Here is a 12,597-nt window from a genome sequence, read left to right as displayed (position 1 = left end):
TTTCCAAATAAATGATCTATTTAGTTTTCTAAAAGGTCCATTAAAAGTTATATTACTCATATTGAGGAATGATAAAGGGTAACTTAATCAAGTAACTCTTATGATTAATATTAATAAATAATTTTTTTGATGGATGTGTGAAAAACTTAACAGACCAATAATAAATTAAAATAAAATAAAATTTAGAATTCACATTTTCCCATTTTTTATATTAAGAACTTATGTCTATATTATATTAAGTATTAACATATCATCGAAACACAATTGATTTGCAAATGTGATCTTTCTAAAAACAAAGTCTTAAAGAAAAAGTAGCTAAAACTGCAGGGAAGAAATTAAATAGGATAATGAAGGAAAGCCTCTTATCACACTCAACTGACTTGGTCTCTTTCTTTCATCCCTTTTTTTTGTTTTTGTTTTTGTTTTTGGGCAATACTCAACTGACTTAGTCCAGCATCACTATTTTAGAGTATATGGAAAAACTATATATATAAGTGATTGTCTTCTTAGAGACCGTATCACTTCTATCTTGGAACAAAACATGGCTAAAATGATTTCCTTCCTTGCTTCTCTACTAATTATCCTTGCAATATTCACCCCTGAAATCCATGCAGTAGATTACGCCGTTACCAACAGGGCCACAAACACCCCCGGCGGTGCCCGTTTCAACCGAGATATCGGTGCCCAATATAGCAAGCAAACTCTCTCAGCTGCCACTTCTTTCATATGGAAAATCTTCCAACAGAACTCTCCGGCTGACCGCAAAAACGTGCAGAAGGTAAGTATGTTCGTCGATGACATGGGCGGAGTAGCTTACGCTAGCAATAATGAGATTCATGTTAGTGCCAGGTATGCAATAAATTGATTCAGTAAATACGCAGTGGGTGCACGCACGTCTCAAACTCAAAATACATATATGCATATATTAAGTGATGCCTTTATATTTGTGTTTTACAGGTATATTCAGAGTTACTCTGGTAACGTCAAGAGAGAGATCACAGGAGTATTGTACCACGAGAGCACCCATATTTGGCAGTGGAATGGGAACGGTCGGGCTCCCGGCGGATTAATTGAAGGGATTGCTGATTATGTAAGGCTCAAAGCTGGATTTGCACCTAGTCACTGGGTGAAACCAGGGCAGGGCGATCGATGGGACCAAGGCTACGACGTGACTGCTCGATTTCTAGATTACTGCAACAGCTTGAGAAATGGGTTCGTGGCACAACTAAACAAAAAGATGAGAAATGGCTATAGTAATCAGTTCTTTGTTGACCTGCTGGGGAAGACGGTTGATCAACTTTGGAGAGATTACAAAGCTAAATTTAGTGCATAGTGTAACGTTGTCTGAGATGGTTAGCCTTTGTATAAACTCAAGGCTATCTGAATCATGATAATACAATATAATAAGAATAAGTACAAGGGGCTAACTACAAGTCGTTATCTTACTCATGTGACTAATTTGTAATGCAATATGTACCTTGCATGTTTATCAAATAAAATAAGAGTTCAATATATGTGTAATCCAAAACAATTATCAGGTTTTTCAGACCCATGCGCATGTTATAAAATACTATAGCTGTACGAAGACGCTCTATCGGTAATGTTAATAATTGTGAAGCCACTTTCATGTATTTATCCAAGTATTTCCTCTTCTATCGTTTCGTTAGATGTTTATAAAAGATTCTTATGTTTGGCACTTTGGCGTGGATAAAATTTAGGATGCCAATATTTGCTTGTGAACTATAACTCCGGAATTGGCATTCTCGAATTGGAATAAGCTCGTCCTATCTCTTATATATGCTCAACTTAACAATTGTACGACGTCAAAGAATCATACTTTAAGTAATTGTGTTTAAGGGGTCAAAATTTGGAGGCAAAACCACCGCTATACCCACAACTAGGTCAAGAATTAGATTTAGTTCTTTCACTATCAAAATATCCCTAGTCAAATCTTTCAACCGATCCCCTGTATCAAACAAAACTTGACGGTCACACACAAACTAAATAGGACACCAAATACAATAGAGGTGTATCTAAATGATATATATAACTCAGATTTTAATGTTGAAGATAAGGAATTCTCGTTATATTATACTAATCGCATGTATAACTATTTTCTAGTGCTTAGAAATTTAGCATTCTCAATAAGACCAAAAGTCCGTGGAAAATAAAAACTGTACTTAATGGTAATTGTCGAATTTTTTGTCTCCACCGGAACCATTTGATTTTGACATAATTCCAGATAAATACACAACAAGACTGCAGTATAATTCTGTTAAAATCCTATAGGCAACTATCAAGATCAACTCAAGCGAACAGAATGTGAAAAATATGAAGGTGGTGCAGAAGTAAACTGGAAATGATAAAAATCCTCCGTAATAGAATGACTATTGAACCAAAGAAAAACTCACCAATTTTTACCAAGATACTTTAACCCCTAACAGAACTGAAAGAACAGATCTGACATAGTACAATTGTCCGGTATGCTAACCATTGCCAACCGACATGCAATTGCACTAAATAACAGGGGATTATTTCTGATTAATGGCCAACATCTTACATTGTCTATTTTACCTTGACATTACTGCAAATGAACTTGCTCAATTGTGGAAACAACTTCATCAATGCTCTTGAAGTTTCGTCTTTCCTTAAGAAGCTTCTTTGCACAGTTGAGCGCTAGTCGTTCACAATCAGCTCGTTTGGCAGCATCCTTGATTGATTCGAAATCTTCTACATGAGCTACCCCAACTATTCGCCTGTGTATTATTAAGAAAATAAGAAATGAGGTTATTCGCGACAAGGTGGGTGTGGCCCCTATTGAGGACAAGATGCGGGAAGCGTGGCTTAGGTGATTTGGTCATGTGAGGAGCAGCACAAACGCCCCGGTGAGGAGGTGTGAGAGGTTGACATTGGAGGGCCTACGGAGAGGTAGAGGTAGGCCAAAGAAGAGGTGGGGAGAGGTGATTAGGCAAGACATGGAGCAACTTCAGCTGACCGAGGACATGACCCTTGATAGGAAGGTATGGAAGTCGAGGATTAGGGTAGTAGAGTAGGTAGTCTACAGTGTTCATAACAGTAGTATTGGCACGTAGTCTCGATTTCTGTTGGTAGCATGTTTTTATGACTAACCGTTGTTTCCTTCATTGTTGATCACCTTACTATCTTTTTGTTTTTATTCTGATTTTATATGGCTTTTTGGTACCGTCCCTTCTTGTCTATATTTTTATTAATGTGGTGCTTATGTTTCCCTGAGCCGAAGGTCTATTAGAAACGTAGGGGTAAGGTCTGCGTACACACTACCCTCCCCAGACCCCACGGTGTGGGATAATACTGGGTATGTTATTGTTGTAAGAACTTCAATCACATGCACCAAAACTTCAGAACTTTCTTGGGATTAACAAGACCATTGCTCTTGAATTCTGGAACAAGGCTTAGTTGCTTGGCAGGAATGTAATTTTGTAAGGGGTTGTTAAATTAAAAGAAAAAAAAAACAGGGGGAGAGAGAGAGAGAGAGAACACGCATAGAACGAAGATTAGAAATAAGAATTGACCAATCACCTTATCATTTTGGCAGCACCAAATCCAAGGGTGTCCTCAAAGAGTTCTTTCATGTATTTCTGCTTCACCAGCTGTTGAAGCTCAGTATTGTTGTATATTTCAGGAAGATATGCCTCACCAGGACCATCCTTGTGCTCATCCCAGAGTGCAAGAAACTTTTTGTGAAAGAGGTTCCAAGTCTCTGTTATTGTCTTCAGAATCCAAACTTTATATGACTGAAAACAAACGAGTTCAACAGTAAGTGCCAAAAACAATGTCAGTGTATTCTTCACTCCGCAAATGTTGAAGAAAGAAACAAATGTCAAGTCTACCAATCCATAAGCACATTTACATGTCCTCACTGGCAAAATCTTACATAGAAAACTAATAAGCTGAGGAGCTCATCACTAAAATTAAAGCAAAAGCAATGGGACGAAGGACGTGAAAGGAAAATAAAGGTGGTCTGTTCTCATTTCTCACTTTTTGTCCATCCCTCTATTTAAAACCTCTTCTTTAGGGTGTAACCTGTTAACTTTTGTTCAGAACCACTGAGAAAAAGTCCACAACAAAACCTGTTCTCTATCAGAAAAACTTCTATATGCAGATATTCCCTTTTTATCCTCAATCGTTACAGAGAAAAGATGCATTCGTCAGCATATGAAGGTCATATAAGGACCTTTCATCTCATTTTTGAAGAAAATTAAAGAATTTAAAAGTCAAGAAACCGAGCTTTAACATTTGAAAATATTACATATTCCAAACAGTTATCAGCTTGCGAAGAAATTTATAAACTCATTGAAATCTTTAGATGAATATTTAGATTTAGTGCGCGTTTGGACATAAGAATTGTAAAATTCCAAAAAAAATGTGAAAAAAAATTTCAAGTGAAAATGGTATTTGAAAATTAGAGTTGTGTTTGGACATGAATATAATTTTGGGTTATTTTTGAAGTTTTGTGAGTAATATGAGTGAAAATTTTGAAAAACAACTTTTTGGAGTTTTTCAAAATTTCGAAAAATTTCAAAATGCATCTTCAAGTGAAAATTGGAAATTTTATGAACAAACGCTGATTTCGGAAAAAAGTGAAAATTTTTTGAAAAAAAGGGAAAAATTTCTTATGTCCAAACGGGCTCTTAAAATCATCGTCTTTGGAAGAAAGAAAAAAAAAAGCAGCCTAACGACATGCCTCAACTACTCCAGATGAATCAATCTGGAAATAGGACATATATCTGAGCAGGTGCAAGCCATAAACAACTATAATTCCAGAATAGTGATCACAGACGTTAAGGACCAGAATATCATGCACAAGGAGAAAGAATCAAACGGGGGACAATGACCTTTACTATGAAACAATGAAATCATAGTAAAAGAAACATAGCATAGAAAGGCAAATGTTGCAGTAGATATACCTTGCGGTCATTGGCCTGATCCGCATGTCCATCTTGGGAAAAGTACGCCAGAATCAGATTTCCAATAAATGCTCCAATATCAAAACCCATTGGCCCATAGAAAGCAAATTCCGGATCAATTACTTGGGTCGAATTGTGAGTGACCATCAAAGAACCAGTATGGAGATCGCCATGGACTAGAGCTTGGGCTCTCTCACAAAACCTGTAAAGTATTACATAAAGATTGTCATGATTTTCAAGCTAAAGCAAACAAATACAGATAAAAGTCAAGCATATCAATTAGATGCACTATATAGCAACATCTTCTAGAATCACAAACGTACTTGGATTTAAGCTCAGCAACTTCAATCTTCAAACCATTATCGTTGCGAACTGCCTCTGCATCGGCATCTAGATAAGGAGATGTACATCGATTATATTGTGACACTTTGTAGGGATCCGAGAAGACAACCTGCTCAGTGAGCCGACACAACTCGACGTTTCCACAAAATTCAGCAACTGCAAAAATGAATAGAGGTCAAAACCAAACAGAAATAACTGTCATGGCCATGATATAGCTTGCCAGTGGCCATCAAAACCAAAAGTGAATAGTTTTAATCCATAATAATGAATTGGTCCTGGGAATGTGCTAACAGATGTCGATTCATAGAGGTACACCCTTACAAGACGAAAACCCCTTATGAAGGCTGAAGATTAGTGTATGGTTCAATTTGTTGAAGAAAAAATGGTCTAGACGAAAGAAAAGATCAAGAGAAACGAAAGATCAGAAAGAAACAGACACGCAGATAATGAAGAAGAGACAAAACAGAAACTATAATTAGTTAGAATAACTATCTACACATGCAGAGAAAGATTTTTTTTATAAGCGACATGCGGAGAAAGATCTCCAATTCATAATAAAGATGTTGCAAGATAAAAATAGAAAAATAAAGTTGCCTCCCCTGCTACCCGGCCTAACCCAGCTTCAAAAATTTAACACACGCACAGGACCTTTGTGCTACTTTTTGACATTACATGCTAGTCTGCAACTCTAAATTTTATAAAATAAGCTACGACTCAAGATTTTCAAAAATTTACAACTCACACCATAGACCAGCAACACCAGTCCCACCATCAATGTATGCCTTAAGCCAATATTTTCTTAACGGAAGTCACCCATCACAAGCTAGAAGACAGAAATAGATAGGAGAACAGAAAGAGAAAGAATTAGACGACTATTCACTTTTCTTCATTCCTTTTAGAATGGAAAAACAATTTAGAGATTTCTTTAATTTAAAAAGAATTGCACAACCTCCCATGACATTTCTTCCTGTAACACAACCTTTCCTTAAGTTACCAATATAGCATTGTTCCGCTTATATCAAGGATTGGGTACATAACCTTATTTTATTGGATCATTAATCTTATCCTACCATCATTCATTCAACTTTTTCAAACAATTTCTCCAACGTTACAAATATAAGGAAAAATAAATAGTTAAAGTTACAAGGTAAAGACATTATACAATAAAGCAAAGGAAAAGATAAGCTCAAAAGAGAGGAGAGAAGATATTTATTCCTATTTACTTTGTACCTTGTCAATTTTTTTTTTTCTGTCTTCACCCTTTTTTGTGTAAGGATTTTACTAAAAGAATTTGAATGATATGAAAAAGATCAAATGTATGCATGAAATGATTACAGTTATCGCTAAATTTGTTCCTCGAGATGGAAGAAGAATAAAATTAGCACATCAGAGGCGAATTATTCCATGTGGGTTACAACTTAGTTTTGTTACATAAAAAGTATAAAAGATGGAGGTTTGCACATAAATACAAAACCACTGGAGTCGAATGTGCCGCATGTCAAAATCTGAGGAAAAGCATATGTAATTCTCCAGTACCTTTTTTGAAAAGGATGCACTTCTCCCATATTTAATTTATAACTAGAAAATTCAATGAGTTTTGCGAACTACAAGGAACGTGCTCAAGATCGGCCCAAAATTGATTTAGCCTGGTGAATTTGGTTGGTTGTTCTAAATCTTTAACTTTCAAATATCAGAATTAAAAAAAACATATCAACCAAAATAGTTGTATAGTCTATCGAAAACTGTCTCTCTACCTTCAAGGTCCGGGTAAGGCCTGTGTACACACTACCCTCCCCAGACCCCACTTGTGGGATTACACTGGGTTTGTTGTTGTTGTTGTTGTTGTTATCAACCAAAATACTTGTATAACACCCTAACAAGATATATTAAAGAGACTTGCCAAGTCTCAAGAATTGAAGACTCGGAAACATACAACTATGATTCATCTCTAATCCTTCTTCTTTTTTTTCTTTTGGTGCTGGGTCAGCCTCACTTTCTCAGCAGAAAGACAAGTGTCAAACAGAGAGTAAATGCTATGAGTGAGCATATGCGAGGTTTGAGGTGTTGTAATGCGTTTGAAATGAAAAGGGTGTGTGGCTGTTCTAAAATAAAAGAGAGGGATTGTAGTTATAAATAAATATTACACTTTTACAATGGCAGTTACTAATTGAATTCCAGAAATTAGTTACGGTTGTTAGTGGCAGTTGGGTAATTAGTTGAGCCTGTATAAATAATTGTAATTCCAGTTCCGAAGTCATTGATTCAGAATCTCAGCTATTTTTCCCTTTTTCCCCTTTTCTTCTACTTTTCTTATCCGACATTATTGAGCTTTGAAGATCAAGACTGTAACAGTAAAAAAGTCCATACACTTGAACTTACAGAATTGTAGACACTTGCTAGTTGAGGTGCGCCCAAGCTTGCCCAAGCACCGCCATTGTGAAAAAAAGAAAAAAAGAAAAAAAAAGATAGCTCGACCAACTTTCAGTTTTGAACAACATGAAGTGGTTTCTAATCTTTTGATTAACTATATTCGTCCTCAATAAAAGTGCTGCCTCACTAAAAGACAGCAACAATGACAAACTATCAGTCAGAATGCACCAGAAAAGCAAGATTTATTGACGGCAACAAGTGTAGCAATGGCACACCGATGTTGCCCTTTTCCTAACAAGGAGGATGAGATGAGCAAGTTAAGATGTATTAATCAGTTAAAGGATCCAGATTTTGAATTGGCAATGTGTATTATCATGACTATAAATGACAGTGACGAAAAGCTTGCTGACGTAGAGCTTGTCACTGCACATTTAAATCAGAAATAGATAAACTGGAATTCACCTGATGAGCTTTGTTTATAAAAGTGTAAAAGCTCTCCTGGTCAAAATTTGATTTCTAATAATTGCCCCCAAAGGTACCACTTTTACCAAACAAGAAGAAACCAGACCACATGTTGTACAACCAATATCTACAAGTCTTACCATAAGTTTTTATAACTTTCATTAATATGCTTAACCTTCAATAATGTAGCCTAACCATTGTAAGAAGTATATTTTATAGAAGAACCAATTATGTGTATTCACACAACTGAAACCTGCCCGGATAAACAAGAAACTTTCATGAACATTCACAAAGCCTAATGCAGAAACACAGGTGCGGAAAGTGTATATGTACATCTACAACTATATGCAGTCCCGTTGAGATTAATATGGCTCACCTGCATGTTTGTGATCCGTTGTTGTAAGATAAAGCAGGGAGGTGAAGAAAAGAGTCTTTGCCATATAGTCCGAAATGTTTTCTGCCAGCAATGGATACTCGACCCCAGCAATCAATCCCTTCCTCAATATAATATGAGGAGGTTCAAGGTAGCCCATACCAATCACACACATAGTCCTGTCAAAATAGTAAACCTCAGGTACGTGCTCGGGACACAGACGACCATGCTCTTTTAGCGCAGTGGCTTCAAAGTAAGCGCGCTCTTTTGTCATTGGCCATGACTCTCCAATGCATCGAATATAAGGAAGAGCCTGCAGACGCCATCACCATATAGAAACATAAACATGATATAACATCAAGGATTACACAGTCACCTTAAAATATTACTATTTCATGTCACTTAAAAGCCAACTAAGATGCGGAAAGTGTATCCATTAACCCAAAAAAGTGGGCACAAAATATGTTACGACAGGTTAATATACACTGCTAATGCACTTATTCTATCAGTGTAGATCACTGAAATCCAAAGAAATGTTAGTTAGTGTCAGAATCCTTTTTATTAAATGGCAATTGTAAGAACAGAATAACTTGATTGCAGAAAAAAGAAAGCGACACTAATAAATATGGGGAGTCCCTAAGTTCACTTCGGGGAAAAAAAACTCCATAGCCCGTTGACTGCTAATTGACTAAAAAATAGGAATAATTATAGCAGAAAAGGGAAAGGGACAAAAAGAGATGAACGGCACCTGTTTGATGACAAACGAACCAGAGGGAGCAACAACAATATAAACAAAGTTGAGATTTCCATCACCAACTTCCTTAATTTCAAGTTTATCGAACTCCGTGCCTAATATTGAAACCAAAGCAGGAGTAGCTCTAATGTACTCCACTAATGATTTCTCGTCCAACGGCCGGAACCCATCGGATGTCATCGTCGCTGCCGGCGGAGAAGACGGTAGGTACGCGGTGGTAGTTGACTAGGTGGCGAATAAAGACAGATGTTTTGGGGCAAAGGAATTTAATAGTACTAGTTTAATAATACTAGGAGTAGTAATTACCACGAGAAAAATGTTGCTTATTTTGTGAGTAGTATTGTGTGTCAGAAATAGTTGGAAATTTGACGAGAATGAGTTCCAATCATCACACCGCAGTAATATTGTTACATTGTACCTGGTCACTTTTCCAGTAATATATGAAATTTCTAGTATTTCCAACTGTTGCTTAATTTCTAGGCTTTGTTACAAAGTCGTTATTAATTTACTAGTTGTTATAAAATAAAAACAGTAAAGTAAATATAAGTATAAAGAGAAACTGATATATTATTCAAAGTTCGAATTATATATATAATGAATTGAAATATCATCTATTTATAAAAGAAAACAAATTATTGTGTAAGCTGATCTTCTATTAGGGGTAATGTTTATTCGTAACGAAGTACCGACAGGATAAGCTCTTTGTACCATATATAAATAATCCTCTATCGGGGTGATATTTATCCATAACGGAGTACCGAAAGGATAAGCTCATTGTACCAGATATAGATAATCTTCTATCGGAGGTGATGTTTATCCATAAAGGGGTACTGAAAGGATAAGCTCATTGTACCAGATATGAATAATCTTCTACCGGGGTGATGTTTATCCATAACGGGGTACTGAAAGGATAAGCTCATTGTACAAGATATGGATAATCTTCTACCGGGGTTGATGTTTATCCATAACGGGGTATCGAAAAATAGTTTCTTGAGGAGACTTATTTCCAATAGAGTACTAAATAGATAAACATATTTACGGCGGAGTCTCATATAGATAAGCTTCTTCAGGAAGCTTATTTACAACGGAGTACTAAATGAACATTCATAATATAATATATTTATAACACCCCCTAGATGTTCATTAAAAAATAATGTGCCTCATTAAAACCTTACTAGGAAAAACCCCGTGGGAAAATCCAAGTGAAGGAAAAAGAGTACAGACTGTACCAGTTGGACCCGTTCAGGTTCTGGAAAGATTCATAGCTACTCCAGTGCTTCAGGACGCTCTAGTCCGTTTGGTGAGTCTTATGGAGGGCGTGGCCTAGAATGGTACGTTTTCAATAGCACCAGCCGTCTCACAGGATGGGGGAGGAGTACAAACTCCCACTACTCCCGCTTCGGAGTAGATGGCTCCCCAGTATCAGGCTCCAACAGCCCCGCCAGTTGGGGTAGTTCAGCCAGTTGTTGCAGCACAAGCCGGTGATAGGCCCACCATGTCTTATGAGGCCTTATTGAGACTGGATAAGTTTACTAAGCTCTTTCCAGTTCACTTCAGTGGTACACCTTCTAAGGACCCACGGGATTATCTTGACCGTTTTCATGAGGTATTACGGAACATGGGTATAATTGAGACCAATGGGGTTAATTTTGCTGTATTTCAGATGACACGTTCCGCCAAGAGGTGGTGGAGAGATTATATGTTGACCAGACCATTTGGATCGCCTACGTTGACCTGGGAGCAGTTCTCACGGCTATTTCTAGAGAGAGTTCCTCCCTATCACATTGAGAGAGGATTACCGCAGGCAATTTGAGCGTCTACAACAGGGCAATATGATTGTTACCCAGTACGAAACCCGTTTTATGGGTTTTGCCCGTCATGCTCTCCTTTTACTACCTACCGAGGGAGAGAGAGTGAGAAGGTTTATTGAGGGACTCACTCACCCTATCAGGCTTCAGATGGGCAAGGAGACCGGAAGTGAGATTTCCTTTCAGGCGACTGCTAATGTTGCGAGGAGTATCGAGATGGTTCTTGCAGAGGAGAGAGGGCAGGGGTCTGATAAGAGGCCTCGTCAGTTCGGTAGGTTCAGTTGTGCCTCGTATGGAGGCAGGGTTAATTTGGTAGGGGTCATCCTCCCAGGCCGTTTCATTCAGCACTCCAGGCATCTCACGGTGCTTCAGGGAGTCACAATCCTATTATGCCTTACTCTAGGCAGCCAACATTTAGTGCACATTCAGCTCCTATCAGTGCACCATCACTCCAGAGTCACTACAATGATTATCCGGCCCATTCGGGTCAGCTTCAACTTTAGCTTCAGCAACCATGGGAGCATGATGAGTGTTATGAGTGTGGGAACATTGGTCACATCAGGAGGTATTTTCCTAGGTTGTCGAGTAACAGATCTCGGCAGGATTCTCTTGCCATCATACCGGCACCGGTTGCTTCACCGCCTGCTCAGCCAGCTAGAGGTGGAGGTCAGGCTATTAGAGGTGGAGGTCAGGCCGTTAGAGATGGAGGCCAGCCAGTTAGAGGCTTTCCCAGGGAAGCAGTTCAGAGTGGTGGGGCCCAACCCCGATTTTATGCTTTTCTAGCTAGGCCTAAAGCCAATTCATCTGATGCTATGATCACAGGTATTATTCTAGTTTGCCATAGAGATGCTTCAGTTGAGATTATTTATTTAATCAGAGTCGCCACTTGAAAATAATTTATGGTGTCCCAAATCACCAGTGTATTTTAAATCCCAAATCGAGGAAATTGACTCTATTTTTATGGTCCGCGAACATAAAAGGCCGGGTAAAAAATTTTGTTAACCCGAGAGAATGTGTTAGGCATTCCCGAGTTTTGTGGTTTTAGTACGGTCGCTCAACTATTAATAATTGGCCTAATTATCTGATTGATTACATATTTAAAACATATTGTGTATTTTTTACCTTTTAACCTCTTTTAGTATTTATGGAATTTATTTGAACAAGTCGCGATGTCGCGCGTTCGTTTGTTTTTGTACACATTGCGAATCGCGCCACGTGAAAACCCTCGATTTACAATATGTTTATTTTTATTATTGTTTGAAATTATGGTCGGGTCACATGAAATGCACACCCGAATTGGAATTATGTATCATGACCATGCCACGGGAACCGTACCCATAGTCATGATGATTTATTTATTAATCGTGCCTAAAGCAAACTACGATATTCGAGAGTTGTTTGAGATTGTTGTAAGGCCCCAGAACTTATGGAGTTCATCTATGGATAAAGTATAAACTTACCTAAATAGAATTAGAAGGATCAATGATATATCTAAATTATTTGACTTAACAATAAACATAAAATGTATTTATACACCTAGTT

At 37.6% G+C, this 12,597-nt stretch overlaps 2 protein-coding genes across 2 annotated transcripts; one reads left to right on the top strand and one right to left on the bottom strand.

The window, feature by feature from the left end:
* The first annotated feature begins 320 nt into the window (after positions 1–320).
* LOC142173261 (uncharacterized) lies at positions 321–1,514 on the top strand. The gene is made up of 2 exons (XM_075238171.1): positions 321–849; positions 958–1,514. The coding sequence occupies exons 1-2, from the start codon at positions 542–544 to the stop codon at positions 1,331–1,333; spliced, it is 684 nt and encodes a 227-aa protein (XP_075094272.1). The 5' UTR covers positions 321–541; the 3' UTR covers positions 1,334–1,514.
* Positions 1,515–2,321: 807 nt separating this feature from the next.
* On the bottom strand, positions 2,322–9,718 carry LOC107831013 (methylthioribose kinase). Its single transcript, XM_075238170.1, has 6 exons — positions 9,242–9,718; positions 8,497–8,806; positions 5,270–5,444; positions 4,947–5,148; positions 3,559–3,773; positions 2,322–2,756 (listed from the first exon to the last, which is right to left on the bottom strand). The coding sequence occupies exons 1-6, from the start codon at positions 9,425–9,427 to the stop codon at positions 2,582–2,584; spliced, it is 1,263 nt and encodes a 420-aa protein (XP_075094271.1). The 5' UTR covers positions 9,428–9,718; the 3' UTR covers positions 2,322–2,581.
* Between the last annotated feature and the right edge of the window lie 2,879 nt (positions 9,719–12,597).

Source organism: Nicotiana tabacum, chromosome 19 (assembly GCF_000715075.1).
Source record: "Nicotiana tabacum cultivar K326 chromosome 19, ASM71507v2, whole genome shotgun sequence".
In the NCBI taxonomy this organism is placed as follows: domain Eukaryota; kingdom Viridiplantae; phylum Streptophyta; class Magnoliopsida; order Solanales; family Solanaceae; genus Nicotiana; species Nicotiana tabacum.
Note: the sequence above shows the minus strand (reverse complement) of the source record. Positions and strands in the feature narration are given on the sequence as shown.